General features: G+C 64.7%; 1 protein-coding gene across 4 annotated transcripts; it reads left to right on the top strand.

Moving 5' to 3' along the window:
* Nucleotides 1-125: 125 nt before the first annotated feature.
* TRAF7 (TNF receptor associated factor 7) lies at nt 126-17,394 on the top strand. Of its 4 annotated transcripts, none has more exons than XM_041749201.1 (21): nt 126-278; nt 7,639-7,757; nt 7,981-8,038; nt 9,660-9,751; nt 11,301-11,417; nt 11,740-11,832; nt 12,043-12,076; nt 12,742-12,925; nt 13,031-13,159; nt 13,798-14,015; nt 14,091-14,164; nt 14,389-14,437; nt 14,526-14,653; nt 14,829-14,911; nt 15,661-15,700; nt 15,787-15,903; nt 15,991-16,113; nt 16,301-16,420; nt 16,509-16,640; nt 16,728-16,847; nt 17,016-17,394. In XM_041749201.1, the coding sequence occupies exons 2-21, from the start codon at nt 7,677-7,679 to the stop codon at nt 17,028-17,030; spliced, it is 2,007 nt and encodes a 668-aa protein (XP_041605135.1). In that variant the 5' UTR covers nt 126-278; nt 7,639-7,676; the 3' UTR covers nt 17,031-17,394. The 4 variants fall into 4 exon arrangements, with proteins under 4 accessions (XP_041605135.1, XP_041605133.1, XP_041605134.1 ...); XM_041749199.1 differs by having other exon boundaries at nt 13,031-13,165; XM_041749200.1 differs by lacking the exon at nt 126-278 and adding an exon at nt 5,494-5,738 and having other exon boundaries at nt 13,031-13,165.
* The last annotated feature ends 155 nt before the right edge of the window (nt 17,395-17,549 follow it).

The raw sequence follows: 17,549 nt of genomic DNA, 5'->3' as shown, positions 1-17,549 counted from the left end.
CAGCCGCAAGCAACCAATCAGACTCCGACCTGCAACATAGAGTGATTCTAAAGCTGCCAATCCCGCCCCTCGACGTCGAGCCGCCGGAAATCGTAGTTTCTGAGGAGCCGCGCGTGAGGCGGCCCCACGGACATTGCGAGTCGGGGAACTACAAGTCCCGGCGGGCGCCGCGCCTGGGCGCTTCCGGCTCGCACGTCCTGTCCCTTTCCCGGCCGGCGGCCGCGGGGGCACGATGAAGTGGGAGGGTGGCGCTGCCGCTCCCCGGTGGCCGCGGGCGGGTGAGTGTCGGCGAGGCGCGCCTGGCCCGGGGCTCGTGCCTCGGGGCCGCGCGGGGGGCGCGTCGGGGCCCGCGGAGGCGGGGAGCGGCCTGGGGGGCGGGGCGGGCGCGGGCCGGGGTCTCGCGCGGTCGTTGCTTGTTGCCTCCTCCCCGCCGCGTTCGTGGAGCGGCGTCGCGGCCCCGGTTGGCGCGGGCTTTGCTTCTCCGGCAGCTTTTCTGCGGCCCGCCGCTGTTGACACTGGGCGCCGAGCGTTCCCCGTCGTGCTTCGGTGGACGTGGAGCAGCATCCCCGGTCTTCACCCGATAGATACAGGGGCCTCCCTCCCACCCCGTGACCACCCGGAATGCCTCCAGGCATTGGCAGGCGTCCCCTGGGGGCTCAAGCCGGTGATCCCGGATGCGGAGCGCTGGACAGCACCCGCGGAATCCTGAGGAGTTGTGATAGGTGTTGTGGGAGAAGCAGGACGCTGCGGGGGAGCCCTGGGCGCTCCCACCGCCTTGGTGAGGGCGGAGGTCCCTCCCGCAAGCAGCCTGTCCTGGGAAGTTGTTGGAAGATCATGCCTGGCAGAGGGAGCAAGGTGTGCAAAGGCCAGAGCGAGGAGAAGGGGCCAGGTGCACCAGGGAGTGCTGGCAGAGGGGCGACAGGCAAGCCCCTGAGGCCGGTGCAGGGCGGGCAGGGTGGCAGGGAGGCTGTTGGGGGGGCACTCAAGCCACGAGAGCCGGCGTCAGATCCAAGTCTAGTAAGGAGCCCCTGGCCATGTGTGGAGGACGGACTGATGTTTCCGGGGAAGCAGGAGACGGTGAGGAGGCTGGCCTGTGCGTGGGGGACAGCGGGCTGGGAGGGGGCTCCCACCCCTCACTGGGTCTGCTGTCTTGACCAGGCAGGGGCATGCAGCTGGGGCTAAGCCTGCAGTTCTGGATCCCACCCTGATTTGGCAGGACAGGGGTGGAGGCTAGGGCTGGGGATTCCGCCTTTTGCAGCCTCCCCTGCTTGGAGCTCCAGGCTGCCCAGCCTTCTCCCCATCCCACAGGCATCCCCACGCGCACACAGGTCCCCTCTCCTGGTGGCTACCCACCCCCCTGGCCTTTGCCAAGCATGTGGCCTCTCTCTTCCTCATTCCTTCTCTTTGGGCCCCTCCCTTCCCTCACCCCTTCCCTGAAGGCCTGCGTAGCAGACACCACCTCTGTGTCATAAGGGCAGCCCCTACTGCCCTTATCAGAGCTGCCCTGTCAGAGCGGCCCTTACTTGCACTGCTCTGGGGATTCACGTCTCTCCATGGAATCCCCCAGCCCCGGTGTCTCGAGGTTCCTGTGTGGTATCTCTGCATTATCCCCCCCGGCAGCCAGAGCCTCACTGTGAGGGGAAGCGGGGGTAGGTAGGGGCAGCCTGGATGAAGGAGGTAACCAGCTGAGAAGGAGGGGGAGTCCTCCTTCCTGAGGGGTCCCTGTGGAGTAACCCCCACTGTGGCTGTGGGTCATGGTATTTTTGGAAACCAATGGAACAGACCAAAGCCTGCAGTATTGACTTAGTCGGGACAAGAACCCACAGAAAAGTGCCTACGGGGATCAGTAGTACTCTGGAGCCTCATCTGCCTCTCCTCCCAGGGCCCCCAGCGGCTCCAGCTCACATTCGCGCCCCCTCCCCAGCACGGGGACTGGCCCACGGTGGGTGTGAACTTGGCCGTGGGAACTGCAAGGCGCCATCCGGGAGATGGGAGCAGTGTGTGGAAGGGCCCGTGCTGGCTGGGGGTCCCCGGGCAGGCTGGGCGCCGTGGCTTGGCGGCTCGGGGCACAGCTTGGACTGGGGCTGCCTGGCCTCAGTGATGGCAGGCTCCTCAGTTTGCTGGCAGAACAGAGGAAGCAAGAGGAACAGGGCTTCGTTCGGCCTCCGCGTGGCCTCCTGCAGGCTCTAAGTCCTGGGATGGCCTCTCAGCTCTGTTTCCGGCTCCCGAGAGAGGCTGCTGTTGGCGGGGCCTTGGCTGGTGCCTTGAGAGGCGTCTCTCACAGTTCCTTTTGTTTTTTGTTTTTGTTTTTGTTTTGTTTTGTTTTTTAATTTTTATTTATTTATGATAGAGAGAGAGAGAGGCAGGCAGAGGGAGAAGCAGGCTCCATGCACCAGGAGCCCGACGTGGGACTTGATCCCAGGTCTCCAGGATCCTGGGCCAAAGGCAGGCGCTAAACCGCTGCGCCACCCAGGGTTCCCTCACAGTTCCTTTTGGACGTGGGTACATCCACTCCATTTCGGGGCTGGGAAATCGAAGGTCCGGGAGGGTGAGCAGCTTGCCCAAAGTCACGCAACTGTTGTGTGGCAGAGGTGGGATTTGAATCTGACTCCTGCGCTCGTGGCCTTGACCGTGATGCTATTCCATCTCCATAAAGGACACTTGCAGGGGTCAGCGCGTGTCCAGCCTTGGGCAGTGTTGGCAGGACGTAACCTGCTCTGAACCTGGGTCCCCACTGGCCTGACCTTGCTGTTGGGTGGGCCACTGGGGCTTCGCCAGGTGCTCAGGCTGGCTTAGGCAGGAGGGACCCTTGCAGAGGGGCCCGCCAGCCCCCCTCAGCCGTCCTGTGTGCTCTGGCCCTGCGGCAGAAGGCATCGGGTTGCTCCGTGGAGGAGTGTGGGTCAGGCCGGCAAATGACAGAGGAAATTGGCCCCTGGGGTGGGGGGGCAGCTGGTGCTAATGTCACTCGGGGCCTGCTGCTTGGCTGCCCCCAGCAGGGGAGGCATGCTGTCTGGAAGTCTAGTTGGGGGGTGAGCCAACCCCAGGAGCCCCCAGGCAGAAGGAGCAGCCTTGCAGAACCAGGAGGGAAGGGATGTGCCGGGAGTGGGGTGGACTTCGCATGCGCTCCCCGCTTCTGCAGGGAAGCGAGAAAGAGGAAGGCAGAGGGACAGAAACCGCATGGGGAGCGGTGAGAACCGGCCAGGCGGCCTGGAGGTGTAGCCTGGGCCTAAGCCACTGCTGGCCACTTGGCTCTTGGGCACAGGCCCAGGACCCGTCTCCACAGGTTTAGACTCACTGATTTAAGGCAGTGTGGTACATGCTGCAGCGTGGGACATGCTCCCATTTGTACCCCTGCCGCTGGAGGTGGGCCAGACCCTGAGTTGGTGGGAGAGTGTGGGCAGGTAAGAGTGGGCCCTGCAGCCAGGTGCTGAGATAGGACAAATACCACCTTTTCCCAGAATGCTCTCTCCCTGCTCCGGATCTGGCCAGTCCCTTCCTCCAGGAAGCTCTCCAGGAGTACCCTCCCAGCCCCGCCCCCCCCAGGCTGAGTCTACAGCTTGTATGTGGCCATCCATCCTATGGGAGGGAAAGAGTAGGAGATGAGTCTGGCCCCAAGGGGCAGGTGGAAAGGCAGAGGCATTCCCCTTGCTGAGTGGGGGTTAGAGCCAGGCTGGCCCAGCAGGAGGGATGCTCTCCCTCCAGCAGAGGGGCCTGTGGGTGCTGGAGAGGCTGGGCCTGGATACCCAAGGTGAGAGACCAGGCGGGGGTGTAAGGACCCAGCATCCCAGGGACGACCTTGGAGCTCCTGTGGATTAGGACTGTGGGTACAGAGACAAGGGTGGCAGGTGAGGGCAGGGAGGCCTGGCCGGCCTCGAGCCAGTACCTGCTGAGGTGCTGAGGGGATCCCTGACATCACACCCTACATGTCTGGGATGGAAAAGACATGCTAAGAGGACGTCAGGGGGAGTGTATGTGGCTCTGCTATGGCAACGCAGCCTGTTTCTATAGGATTTGGCCGCCCCGCTTGGGCTTGGGCCCAGGGGCCCCGGGCAGGGGCTGACCCAGGGGCTGGGTGGTCCGAGGGTAATACGGGGCCTGTGCCTGGAGCTCCGGCTGTAATCCAGCCGGCCACCCACAGCTCTGTGCCAGGCAGGGCTGCGGTGTCCTGAGTCACTGGTACTCCCCCCGAACTGTCACCACCAAATGTGCGGCCTGATGGGGTTTCCAGGGCACGCCTACCCCCTTCTTGGCTCAGCACAGGCGGTTTGGGAGACCCCACCACGCCCTCCGCCTGGGGCAGCTGGGGGAGCCGCCTCGGGGTGGGGCTTGGCTCTAGTGAGACCTGCTTCTGTCCCCCCCCCCCCCCCCGCGGGATTCCAGCATGTGCACTGCCCACTCCACTGGCTGCCGGCCACACAAACCACGCTGGGAGACCCATGTCCCACACTCCCAAGGGTGACGCCTTAGCAGATCCCGATGGCTTCTGTCCAGGGCATGAGCTGGGGAGGGGTCCCCCAGAGAAGGGGGATGGTGGGGGGGCTTTCCCGGTAAGGAGCTAGGGGTAGGACCTTGTAGGTGGATCTCTGGTTCCCCCTTGGGCAGGGAGTGTACCCCAGAGCCCCAGAAGTCCTTTGGATACAGATGTGGATGGACAAAGATCCCTGGGCCTTGACCCTAGGCTCACGTGAGGGGCTACAGAGGGGCTCGTTCTGCACTGACCCTGAGTGCCCTTGAGTACCACACACCCCCACCCCCACCCCCGCTCCAGGCAGACAGACCACCCATCTCTGCCGGGACTTGGGGTCTTGTGTCTCTAAGAGAATTCTCAGGTCCCTGCCCCGGGCTCTGCTGAGGCACCTGGAAGAGGCAGGGTAGGGACCTGGCTGGGGAGGGGGAGCTGGTGGGGGGGTCCGTCTCCTCCCACCCCAGCTGGGCCTGGCAGGTCCAGCCCACAGCTCCTCCCAGTTTGGGAGAGTCCGGTTGTCCAGTTGACAGCTCCCTGTCAGCTTTCTTACAGGGTAATGTGGAGTGGTGAAGGGGCCAACCCCCCCGGGGGCTGGGGCACACCCTCAGGACAGCTGGGGGGCCAGGGGGTGTGGAGCTGTGCGGGTCACTTCCCGGGTTTGGCCTGCAGACCTGGAGGATGCCAGAGAAGACTCTTATTGCAAGATGCAACCCCTGGGGAGGGAGCAGGGCTGAAAGCTCAGGGCATCTTGCTCAATTCCTGGATGCTTAGGGTAGGATCTGATCCCTGTGTTGGGGGCGCACAGCTGGGCGGGGGCAGTGGCCTGCACCCTGGGGCTGCGTGCCAACCTGTGTAAATGGGGAAGTGGTTCCCTTGTCCCTACTCCATCCCTACTTCCGCCCTTTCCGTGGCTGGGTTTTGCTCTCTGCCCCCACCCGCTGCCCTGCCCTGCGTCTGAGGCCGCTATTGGCCGTTGGGGGACTCTCCAGCCCATTTGCATGTTGCCCTGCTAGCCCTGCATGCCTTTCTGTTTACTTCACTCCTGAGCGAGGGAGAGCCAGACGGCAGACGCCAGACGCCTGCGCTCTCAGACTTCAGCAACAGGCACACAGGCCCCATGGGGGCTGGCGGACTGGCCTGGCCGGGGTCCCGGGGAGTGTCCCTGCTGGGGTCGCGGCTGCCCAGACCCCGGGTGCTGCTTGCTGGAGCTGGCGGCTGGCCTCTGGGCTTTGGGAGCTTGCAGCAGAGGGAGCAGATGGATTGTAAAATCCAGGTCAGTGTGGGCCAGCCACCTCCCTGTGACCCACCCCCCACCCTCCTCCCAGCTCGCCCGCCCGTGGTGCTGAGGTGGGAGCCAACCTTGGGCTTCCCGAAAGGTGAGTCCTGGAGCTCCTCTATTTGAGCTGTGTGGACCTCACCCCGGCAACAGTGGCCATAATCCAAGCAGGGCAGCACCCAAGATTTCCTGCTTAGCACGGAGACCAGCAGCAGCGCTGGAGGTTGGGCTTCTGGACACGCCACATTCACACCTCGGGCCTGATACTGCCCACTCCCAGGAGCCCCTGCCTGCGCCCCCGCCCAGAGGACAAGTCACTGGAGAGCCTGGTCTGGGACACAAAGCCAAGTCCCTTGAGTCACAGCAGGGGGAGTGATGGGCAGGAGGGGAGGCTTTGGCCCACCTCGTGTGTCCCTCTAACTAGCTGGACCCGTAGGGCACTCTGAGCAGGGCTGGCGGTACCTTGTGGGTGCCAACTCGGGGGCTGAGAGTCACCCATTGAGGCCTGAGTCTAGAAGCCTGGGAGGGGGGCTTGAGGGTGACATTTGAAGGGGCAGGTGGGAGAAAACACAGGGTGAGGGCCGGACAGATAGCTCAGGAGCAGTGTGGGGACAGAGCTTGAGGGCCAGCTCTCTCCTGGAGACCGCAGGTTAGGCCCGAAGACCCCTGCGTGGCTCCGGGGTGTGTGTGAGGCAGACGTGGGTGGCCAGGTGTGCTGGGTCACGAGGGCCTGATGGAGAAGGTGCTGCAGCCAGCTGACCGCGGGTGGGGACAGAGAGCATCCCCTGCCTTCTCCCACGGTGTGGGAGGCCTAGCAGCCCACCTGCCAGGCACCCTTCCCAGTCCTGGGGGCCTTCAGACCACGGGGTGGGCCCCAGCCTGCCACACCCCCTTCGGTCCCATAGGAGCAAGACCAGCTGGTCTCCCGGAGAGATGCTGACACTTGTTCTGGTGGCTGGGCTGGGCGGCTGGTGATGAGCTCATGGTGTAGCATCCCAGGGGGGCTGCTCAGGGGTCTCCCGCGGCAGAGAGCTCATGTCTGCCAGGTGGAGGCAGTCCTGGGGATGCAGCCTTCCTTCTCGTGGGGAGCCTGGCCTGACACTGGGGCCCTGTGGCTACGCTGACTCCGGGCCATGGCAGGAGGTGGGGCACAGGCCACGACTGTGGACCCTGACGCTGGGAGGGCCTCTGGGAAGGGGCAGTGGAGCAGCTCTCCCCGGCCCATCCATGATCTGGGCAGCCACTGGCCTTCTCCCCTCCAGTAGCCTGTGCTCCCCTCTTCTGTTCTCGGAGGCCCAGGATGGTTCCCACTGTGCCCTCTCCTGCCACCTCCGCCCATGAGTCCTCAGCTAAGCCTGGGGAGTGAGTCAGGGCTCTCATCTCTTGCCTCTGCCCCCAAAATGGCTTTATCTGCATGACGAGGCTCTGAGTGTTGGGCGCCAGGTGTGTCATGCATAGGTTCCCGGGGGTGTGGCCACCGTCCCCTGTCCACAGGACGGGGACTACCCAGGGCCTGACACACCTACCCTGGCAGGAAGCAGGCATATGGCTTGATCCCGCCCTGGGCGCCACGGCCCAGTCTCGGCCCCGAGGACAGCTGCCCTCACACCTGGGGGGTCAGACGGCACCGTGGGGGCCTCCACCTCCGGGGTGGAGCTAGTGGCTTTTCTGAAGGGCTAGGCCTTAAAGGAAGGTAAAACCCAGGGCCTGCTGCTTGCCTATAGCCGGGGCCTCCTCCCTTCCTGGGGCCTGTGCACACCTGGGGTGGGAGGCGGGCAGGGAGAGGGACTTTGCCCATGTGGCCGCGCCTCTGTCAGGACCGGTGGCGGAGAGGCCGAAGTGTGCCCGTGGGGACCAGGCTACTGTCTGAAGCCCACCCCTTGTGCCGCCCGCCCAGGAGACGCTGCCGGAGGACCCTAGATGCCTTTCTAGAGCATGAGCTCGGGCAAGAACGCCCGCTACAACCGCTTCTCCGGGGGGCCCGCCAACCTTCCCACCCCAGACGTCGCAGCCGGGGTAAGAGGAGACCTCGTGGGTTGGGGTCTGCCCTTTACGCCCGCTACACATGCACGGCCCTCCAGCAGAGCTTCTGGAGCCGACCCCTCCTGGCCTGGGTGGTCCGTGCATACGCACGCATGCCCACAGGCACACCAGCGTGAAGGCATGTCCGTGCGTGTTTGTGTGTGTGTCCACATCCACTTCGGGGGCCGGGGTCAAACCTCCTGCATTCTCTCTCCAGACCAGGATGGAAACGACCTTTGGGCCCGCCTTTTCGGCTGTCACCACCATCACGAAAGGTGAGTGTGCCAGCCCCAGCCGGTCTGGGCTGGCAGGACTGGGTGGCACTAGCTCCCACCAGGGTATGTGGGGTGCTTCCAGTGGGGCAGGAGCGGCACTGGCGTTGGAGGGGGGCTCCCTGCTGCTCTGCTGCTGCTGCATCCCCGTCCCGTCCCGCACCCTGGATCCCCCACCCATCCCTAGTGAGCCCTGGCCCGTCCCCGCCCCAAGGTCCTAGCAGCCCCTGCAGGACCGGGACTGGGGACCACCCAGGACACTGGCAGGTGAGAAGGACTCATAGGGTCCTTCCTCCAGCCTGGTTGTACCCCTGGGCCATTTATCGGAGGAGGTCATCAGGAGCAACAAACGGGGGCACAGCCTCTTTCCCGGGTCATGAGGGTCACGAGGGTCACGAGGGATGTGGGCATGGGGTTCAGGGGGTGCCTTTCTGCTGCACTGCTCCTTGCACAAGTAGCTAGTTTCTCAGGGCTTTTCTGGAGGTTCCTCCAGCAGGTGGCGGGGCTGCCTCGCACATGTGCTCACGCCGGCTCCTCTGCCACTGGGTGACCCAGCCCAAGGCTCTGAAAGGGCCCTTTTTTCTTCTTTGACGTTCGGTCCTGAGCAAAAGAAAAGAAACGTCGCCTGTCATCCCAGCACCTGAGGTGCTCTCCTCAACGCTTCGCCACCCTCAGAAGCTGCAGGGCTCCGGGCTGAGTCTGTCTGGCACTCGCCCCACCAGCACCCTGCTCAGTGGCGGGGAGGGGTCAGAGCTGGGCGTGCCTCACCGAGCCTCTCACAGTACAGATAGGGAAACTAAGGCCCAGTCACAGGCAGCTGCTCAGACCTGGAATCACGAACCCAGGTCTTCGGGGCTGGGCATGACGTCTGGGCTTGGCTGGTGCCGGCCATGCCAGGGCTTCCGGCTGCTGCCCACAGGGCCTGTGAGGGAGGTTCTCAGGCTCTCACGTGGACCCCTGGCCAACAACTTCCATGCAGTGGGCTGAGAAGGCCGGAGGCTGGGCCGGGTTCTGGCCAGGGGAGCAGTGGAAGACGAGTGGACCCTGCAGTGGGCTGTCCCAGGCCCCACCACACACCAGTTGAGGGGCCTCTCTGTCTCTGTTACTCCCGGGTGCACGGAGGCCATCAGAGCCCCCGCCCCCACCCTGGCAGTGAGGGCAGACAAGACCGTATCCCAGATCCAAGCACATGGCATTGGGTATGATCACTCAGGCGTTGGCCTCGTGCCTCAGCCAGACACAGGGGAGAGGCAGAGAAGACCTTCCACCCTCCTTTCAGCCCACCTAGGGAGTGCGAATGTGGGGGCTCCTCCCTTCCTGGACCACCGCGGCCCTAGCTGGGGGCTCAGGCCAGCTCACGCCCTTGCCCTTCCCATGCTCCGGCTCCTGCCGGGGGCTCCCAGCTGCCCACGAGCCCAGCCCTGGCCACTGTCCCTCAGATCAAGAAGGAGGCCAGGGAAGCGGGTGGGGGCAAGGAGACTTGCCAGAGAGAACTAGCCCCATGTCAGGCCCAGCTCCTGCCGCTGCTGGGCCCATCTGCCCAGGGGCCCGCCTCCCACCATGATGGGCCAGGCACAGCCCCGTGACCCCCACTCATGGCATTCCAACCCTCTTTGCTTGGCAGCTGATGGGACCAGCACGTACAAACAGCACCGCAGGACGCCGTCCTCCTCCAGCACCCTCACCTACTCACCACGAGATGAGGAGGACAGCATGGTAGGTCTGTGCCGTGACCACCTCTCCCCACAGCCTCCTGCCGTGCCCCCCTTCCCAAGAGCCTGGTCCCTGGAGTAGCTGAAGAGGGCGGCTCAGCTGCGAGGCATGCCCCAGCATAGGTCTGCAGTGGGTAGTGGGCCAAGGAGGCAGAGGGCTGGCGTGTCCGGATACCCTAAGGCCTCAGTACCCATGGCTGGACTGCGTGGAAGACGAGTCCAGAGAGGGCAGCTGGGCTGTAGGGTGCAGGGCCTACAAGCTGGAGCGACAGGAGCCACGGACTGTTCAGCCCTGCGGGTGACAAGATCAGATTTCCATTTTTAAAGGTGCCTCTGGTGTGAAGTGGAGGATGGGGGGGTGGGCCGCTGGGTGGAGATTGGAGGCCCGAGCAGGTGCCTGGGGGCTGTGAGGGCTGCACAGGTGCGGGACAGCCAGAGAGCTTCCTGCCACTGGCGCTGCAGAGTGAGGAAGGGGCTCCGGGCAGTGTCAGGTTGGCTGTCCGTGCCCAGGCCGAGTAGCCAGCGTCAGGGTGGCTGTGCTTTGCCTGTCTGGGCCCTGGCCCTGCTGATGGAAGGGAGGACCTGCACTGGCCCGGGGGGTGGCTGGGTCCCTCCTGCCACTCGCCTGTCCCAGGCCTTGTTTTCTGCCTTCCCTCAGCGGGACCTCACCAGTGCATGCCTGGCTGACTCCAGCTAGTTCTCCTGCCCTCCCAGCCTCACAGGATTCACGCCTTCACGTGCTGGGCTGCCGCGCCTTGGATTCTATTTAATCCAAAGATAAACGGTGTTTTTACACATTCAAACGTGCCACACGCTAGGTGCTGCACCAGGCCTTCTCCAAGCACAAAGCAGATGCTTGGCGCCCCACTCCCTGTGGCTGCACCTGCCTCGGGCTCCATGACCCCTGACTCCCCTGTGGCTGGTGGGGAGGGGATTTTCCTGACCTTGTTCAGACAGGGGCAGCCGCGGGCCCATGGTCTGTGGAGGCTGGAGATCTGTGGTTCATGAATGAGGCCTCTGGGTGGGCTGGGAGTGTGGGGAGCAGTGGCTCTTACAGGATCCCTACTTGGGGGGGACAGAGCCCCCCCTGGCTCCCCCAGACCCTCCCCCTCTGGCTTAGGCATCTTGGCCTGGGGTCAGCGGGGGCATCCCTGCCCTCCATGGGAGCCTCAGTGGCCTGGCTGAGGGGACCCGGGGACCCAGGGCCCCGTAGTATCCGCCAGCCGTCCCTCCCTCTGGCGGTCCGGGCACTGAGGCTGGCCCAGGACTGGCTGATGGAGGCGCCCCGTGCGCAACCCACACTCCCTCACGGGAAGCAGGAAGCGGGCCAGGCGAGCGTGTCCTCCTGGAATTCAATAGCAGGAAGTCTCTCCATTTACACAAAGAAAGTTGGCAGACGTGCGCGGGTGGCCCAGCAACAGGGCCGGGACTGCCGGGCAGGCAGGGGCCCGGGCACCGCACCGGCTCCCCGGGCACACGCGTGAGCGACCGCCGTGACCAGGGGACCCTGCCCTCCCCGCGGCTGACGGGCTGCCCGCCCCCGTGCCCTGCAGCCCCCCATCAGCACCCCACGCCGCTCCGACTCGGCTATCTCCGTCCGCTCCCTGCACTCAGAGTCCAGCATGTCCCTGCGCTCCACATTCTCGCTGCCTGAGGAGGAGGAGGAGCCGGTAGGTGTGTCCGCGGCAGGGCGGCCCCTCCGTCTGTGGTGGCGGTGGTGGCAGGACCTTCCCCTTGGCCTGGTGAGAGGGTGTGATCCCGCCCAGTCCCCCCAGGCACGCTTTTCGCCTTCTCAGCCCAGGCAGTGAGGGTGGATCCCGGTGTGGGGGGGTCCCTTCCAGTCTTCATCAGGTGGACGGTACGCACGGGCCGCCAAGGGCACAGCTAGAGGGACCATCCCCATCCCCTCCAGTGCAGGCCCAGCCCGGGGCCTCAGCAGGCCCTCCCTGGGCCAGGGCGCAGCAGCCCCCTCACCCGCCTGCCCTGCTCTAGGAGCCGCTGGTGTTTGCTGAGCAGCCCTCGGTGAAGCTCTGCTGCCAGCTTTGCTGCAGCGTGTTCAAGGACCCTGTGATCACCACGTGTGGGGTAAGGCCACCGCATCCTGCCCTGCCCGTCCCTTCCTGACCTGTACACTGCCATGAGGCCAGGCAGGCTGCCGGCCACTGTTCTGCGGAACTTTGGTCTCAGTCACAGGCCCAGCAGGTGTGGCTGCCCTGCAGGTGCCCCTGTAGGGGGCCCGGGCGGTTGGGGGGCAGCTCTGTGGCTGTGCTCCAAGCTTACCCGTCATCTCCACAGCACACGTTCTGTCGAAGATGCGCCTTGAAGTCAGGTAAGGCCCTTGCAGACCCAGGCCCGGCCACCTCGTTACCCAGGGTGGGGTGGGGGTGGGGGGGGTCCCTCCAGGGGGTCCTATCCCGCGCCCAGCACTGATGGTGCCCCTGCTACACGGGGGCTCCTCCCTCATCCTGCCCCCAGCAGCTCTGCCACGGGCAGCAGCAGCACCAGGTGCACGCTGGCCAGCCTCTGAACCTGACGGGCAGAGCAGTGAGACCCACAGCTCACGGGCCCCGGGCTCTCTGACGGGGGCTGCCCACCTCACTGTCTTGGCCTTGGAGCCCTGGCCCAGGCCTGGCTCCTCTCCACGCTGTGTCTCCAGCTCTCTCCACCCCGTCCCAGACTCCTGAGTCAGCTGAGGGACCTCTGTTCCCTCCTCCTCACCCAGTGGTCATTCCTGGTGGCCCAGCTATGCACCCCTCCTGTTCCAGGCCTCTCAGCAGGGCAGGTAGATGAGTGGATCAGGCCCCAGACACAGGCTCATTCCACCCAGCGTCGGGAGCATGCTCTGGGCCTGCCACACCAGGCCTCAGTTTCCCACCAGCTGCTCACCAGGGAAGAGTCCTCCCCCAGCACAGCCTGGCCACAGTGCTCTGAGCAGAGGTGCCAGGGGACGGGGTGGCCAGGTGGACTGTGGGGTCAACACGCCCTTCCCTCCAGAGAAGTGCCCCGTGGACCACGCCAAGCTGACGGTGGTGGTGAACAACATTGCGGTGGCCGAGCAGATCGGGGAGCTCTTCATCCACTGCAGGCACGGCTGCCGGGTGGCAGGGGGCGGGAAGCCCCCAGTCTTTGAGGTGGACCCCCGAGGGTGCCCCTTCACCATCAAGCTCAGCGCTCGCAAGTAAGTACCCTCCACAGCCAGCTCTCGGGGTGCTGAGAACCAGTGCCCCAGCTCCCGGGGTGCTGAGAACTGGCGCCCCTGCCCGCCGTGTCCTGCCTCCCACAGGGACCACGAGGGCAGCTGTGACTACAGGCCCGTGCGATGCCCTAACAACCCCAGCTGCCCACCCCTCCTCAAGATGAACCTGGAAGCCCACCTCAAGGAGTGCGAGCACATCAAGTGTCCCCACTCCAAGTACGGGTGAGTGGGCGGGGGCGGGTGCGCGGGGGCTGCCCTAGGACGGTGGTGGGCAGGCAGGAGGGCAGGGGGTGGGGGCCGGGCTGGCATTCACAGTCCCTCCTTCAGCAAACCTTTGTTGAGATCCACTTGTGTGCTGAGCGCTGGGGAGACAGCCAGGGTCCCCAGGGAGACGGACCCTAGCGGGAGCCACACCACCAGCTGTGTAATTACAACCTGAGGTACAGGTGCTGTGCAGGAGAGACCCGAGCCCTACAGGAACGCAGAGGGGTCGGAGTGGCTGGGGCGTGGGGGGCCAGGGAAGGCGGGCCCTGAGAACTAATGCATGTGCGGGTGTGCGCCAAGGACCAGCACAAGGGCTCTGGGCAGCTGGACCCATGGGGGCGGGGGGGCAGCTGAGGTGTGCTGGGCAGGAGGGGCAGGAGCTGGGAGGCAGGCCAAGGGCCCTCGGAGGGCTGCGAGCAGGAGCAAAGTGACTGGATTTCCTTGCAAAGCAGCTGCTGGGTGCTGAGCGGGAGCAGGACACATAGGCGGGGAGCAGGTGTGGGGAGGACTGGACAGAGACTCCTGGGGTGAGGGGCCCCGCCAAGTGGGCAGGTGAGCTGGTGGGCAGGGCAGCCATCCTGGCCCTCCAGGTGCACGTTCATCGGGAACCAGGACACGTATGAGACGCACCTGGAGACCTGTCGCTTCGAGGGCCTGAAGGAGTTTCTGCAGCAGACGGACGACCGCTTCCACGAGATGCACGTGGCGCTGGCCCAGAAGGACCAGGAGATTGCCTTCCTGCGCTCCATGCTGGGCAAGCTCTCAGAGAAGATTGACCAGCTGGAGAAGAGCCTGGAGCTCAAGTTCGGTGAGGGCATGTCCCAGAGAGGCAGGGTGGCAGCCCCTCCTCCTGGTCCCTGACACCCTCTTCCCTGTCACCCAGACGTCTTAGACGAAAACCAGAGCAAGCTCAGTGAGGACCTCATGGAGTTCCGCAGGGATGCGTCCATGCTGAACGTGAGCAGCAGTTGGGGCCCAAGTGGAGGGGGCAGTGGGGGGAGCAGGGGGGCTCAGGAGTGCCCCTCATGTAGGTCCCAGCAGGAGGCCCATCCCCGCTCAGCGTCAGGTGCCCGTGCCAGGGACGGCTGCCGCTGCACCTGCTCTGCCCCGGCCGAGCGCTGCCTGGGGGCAGGGGGTAACAGAGCCACAGCCAACGTGACTTCCGCTCTTGCCCTTGGCAGGACGAGCTGTCCCATATCAACGCGAGGCTCAACATGGGCATCCTAGGATGTGAGTACCGGCCTGCTGCTCCCGCCACCGCCCCTGCCCCCACCCCCGGGCGCCGCCAGGCCCTCACCAGCTCCTCCCGTCCCCACAGCCTACGACCCGCAGCAGATCTTCAAGTGCAAAGGAACCTTCGTGGGCCACCAGGGCCCTGTCTGGTGTCTCTGTGTCTACTCCATGGGGGACCTGCTCTTCAGTGGCTCCTCCGACAAGACCATCAAGGTGAGTGGGGTCTTGCCTGGGGGGTGGTCTACAGCCTGGGGCAGGGTGGGCACTGCATGCCAACCTCTCCAGCTCTGGCCTGCCTGTGGCCGAGGCTTTTCCCTGAGCACACCTTCCATCCTTGCTGGCATTGGGCTGACCCTGCTGGGACCCACCCTGACCCTGGTCTCTGCAGGTGTGGGACACATGTACCACCTACAAGTGCCAGAAGACCCTGGAGGGTCACGACGGCATTGTGCTAGCGCTGTGCATCCAAGGGTGAGTGGAAGCATGTGTGCATCTACTGCCCACAGCGCCCGTGCAGAGCCAACGACAGGAGACCCCATGCCGCCACCCCGTGGGCCATAGCTCGAGCCTGTGTGGCCCCATATGTCCTTAAGTGGCTGTGTTTAGCCCTCTTGTGGGGCACCCTCGCTCTCGAGCAAGGCTGGATGGCGAGGTGGTAGCACACGGGCCCTCCCTCTCTGAAGACACACATTCACGATGTATGGAGCTGGTGTGGGGGTGCCTCAGGCAGCCAGAGGGCATGGTGGAGGCGGGAGTTCAGCTCCTGCTCGCCGGCCTGTAGCCAGAGCCCTGGGCACGGTTCAGGGACAGGACCACCGAGTCGCTGTCCCGGCAACCCTCTTGCCCCCAGGGTAGCCCCTTCTAGACCTTTTCTCTTGTCTCGTCATGAGGTCTCATGTCATGGCATGAGCACGAGGCATGGAGAGAGAGAGGCGCATGCTCGCTCCCAGAAAGCAGCGGCTTCACTGCCAGCAGCACTGACGGGGGTCATTACCTCCCAGCTCGCTGTCGGACACCTGCCAAGCAGGCAGCAGGGGTTGGGCTTCCATTCCCAAGGTTCCCTCGCTGAGACAGGAAAACCAAGGACTCGAGAGAGCGGGTGTGGCCCTGGTGCTGGCCCGAGCTGCCGATTCCTGGTGGCTGCTGCTCCCTCGGCCTGGCAGGGCAGTGTCAGCAAGCATGGTGGCTTCTGCCCTGACACCTTGCCTCCGCTCCCCCAGGTGCAAGCTGTACAGTGGCTCAGCGGACTGCACCATCATCGTGAGTGGGGCAGACAGGTGGGCGGGAGAGGCCGGGGCCACACTGGGGTCTGGGAACCTGAGGCCGCCCGTTCTCCCGCCCACCAGGTGTGGGATATCCAGAACCTGCAGAAGGTGAACACAATCCGGGCTCACGACAACCCGGTGTGCACGCTGGTCTCCTCACACAACATGCTCTTCAGCGGCTCCCTGAAGGCCATCAAGGTCCGGCAGGACATTGCGCATGCACATGTGGGGCATCGGGGTGCCAGGTGCCTGCCCCTCAGCCTGTGCTCACAGCTGTCCCCGCAGGTCTGGGACATCGTGGGCACTGAACTGAAGCTAAAGAAGGAGCTCACGGGTCTCAACCACTGGGTTCGGGCCCTGGTGGCTGCCCAGAGCTACCTGTACAGTGGCTCCTACCAGACAATCAAGGTATGCCCTGCGTGCTTCCTGCAGGAGGACCTCCCCCTGTGCCAGCACCACCCAGGCCTGCTCCTGGGGGCTCCATCTCCCCTGTCCCCTCACATATCCTGGGGGATGGGGAAGCTGCTCATGCTGTCCAGAGCCTCAGAAGCTCTGGTGCCTGGCCGGGGACCAAGTGGCCTGAGCTTGTCCGCAGATCTGGGACATCCGGACCCTCGACTGCATCCACGTCCTGCAGACATCTGGCGGCAGCGTCTACTCTATTGCTGTGACGAATCACCACATTGTCTGTGGCACCTACGAGAACCTCATCCACGTAAGGCGGACGCCTAGGGGCAGGCCCTAACCCTGGGCCCCTGTCCTCCCTCATTTGTGGCTCTGACCCGCCTGTGCCACTCTGTCAGGTGTGGGACATCGAGTCCAAGGAGCAGGTGCGGACCCTGACAGGCCACGTTGGCACCGTGTACGCCCTGGCCGTCATCTCCACGCCAGACCAGACCAAAGTCTTCAGTGCGTCCTATGACCGGTCTCTCAGGGTGCGTGCTGCGCTAGCCTGATGCTGCTGGGAGGCTGAGGGTGGGCGGCGGGGCCCGGGTGAGGCCTCATGTTCCATGTGCCCCCAGGTGTGGAGTATGGACAACATGATCTGCACGCAGACCCTGCTACGTCACCAGGGCAGTGTAACTGCACTGGCTGTGTCCCGGGGCCGGCTCTTCTCAGGTGCCGTGGACAGCACTGTGAAGGTCAGCACCTTGGCTCGGGCCTTCCCGGGGCTGCACACCCAGAGCAGGGGACAGGGGCTGAGGACCTAGGAGCTTTGGGCAGGTGGCCCTAGAGGGCCAGGACGAATGGCAGGTGGTGGTGAGGCAGCGGGGCCAAAGGGCACCTGAGACAGAGCCCTTCCTCTGCAGGTTTGGACTTGCTGATGGAATCCAGGCCAGTGTTGGCTTCCTCTGGGACCTTACAGGCCTGTCCCAAGCAGGCTGGCCATGTGAGGGGCCTCGGGGGAGGGTCTCTGCCTGGCCCATGGGGACAGGCAGGCAGGCTCACTTGGCCAGGCAGTGTCCTCCGTGCCCTGTGCCTGGCGAGCCTCCCTCTGCTTGGCCTTGTGATCGTCGCTGCCGGGGCTGCGCCCAGCCCCCCCTGGTGCCAGGTACGATGCTCGCCCGGCCCACGCTCCATCCCCCCCCCAGATGGACTGTGGGCCTTTTTACTCACCTTTTCTACTGTTTTTAGACTGTATATAGATTTGATTACTTCCTGATTGAAATAAAAACTGCACAGACTGTGGCTGTGAGTGGGGACAGTCCTTGTGGTGACAGAGAGGCCACCCCAGAATGCCAGCAGGAGGGAGGCTGGGGAGGAGCCACAGAAGGGCTCCTCTGGTGAGCCCCAGAATGTAAGCCCCCTGACCGACTTCCTGCTGCCAGGAGCAAGCTAGACCC

Source organism: Vulpes lagopus, chromosome 3, assembly GCF_018345385.1.
Source record: "Vulpes lagopus strain Blue_001 chromosome 3, ASM1834538v1, whole genome shotgun sequence".
In the NCBI taxonomy this organism is placed as follows: domain Eukaryota; kingdom Metazoa; phylum Chordata; class Mammalia; order Carnivora; family Canidae; genus Vulpes; species Vulpes lagopus.
Note: the sequence above shows the minus strand (reverse complement) of the source record. Positions and strands in the feature narration are given on the sequence as shown.

Excerpts from the sequence above, each read along its gene's own strand:
- TRAF7 (XM_041749199.1), top strand. The coding sequence starts at position 7,677 with ATGAGCTCGGGCAAGAACGCCCGCTACAACCGCTTCTCCGGGGGGCCC. Across the intron at positions 12,077-12,741 it reads AAGATGCGCCTTGAAGTCAG|AGAAGTGCCCCGTGGACCAC; the intron begins GTAAGGCCCTTG and ends CCTTCCCTCCAG. Across the intron at positions 12,926-13,030 it reads ATCAAGCTCAGCGCTCGCAA|GGACCACGAGGGCAGCTGTG; the intron begins GTAAGTACCCTC and ends TGCCTCCCACAG.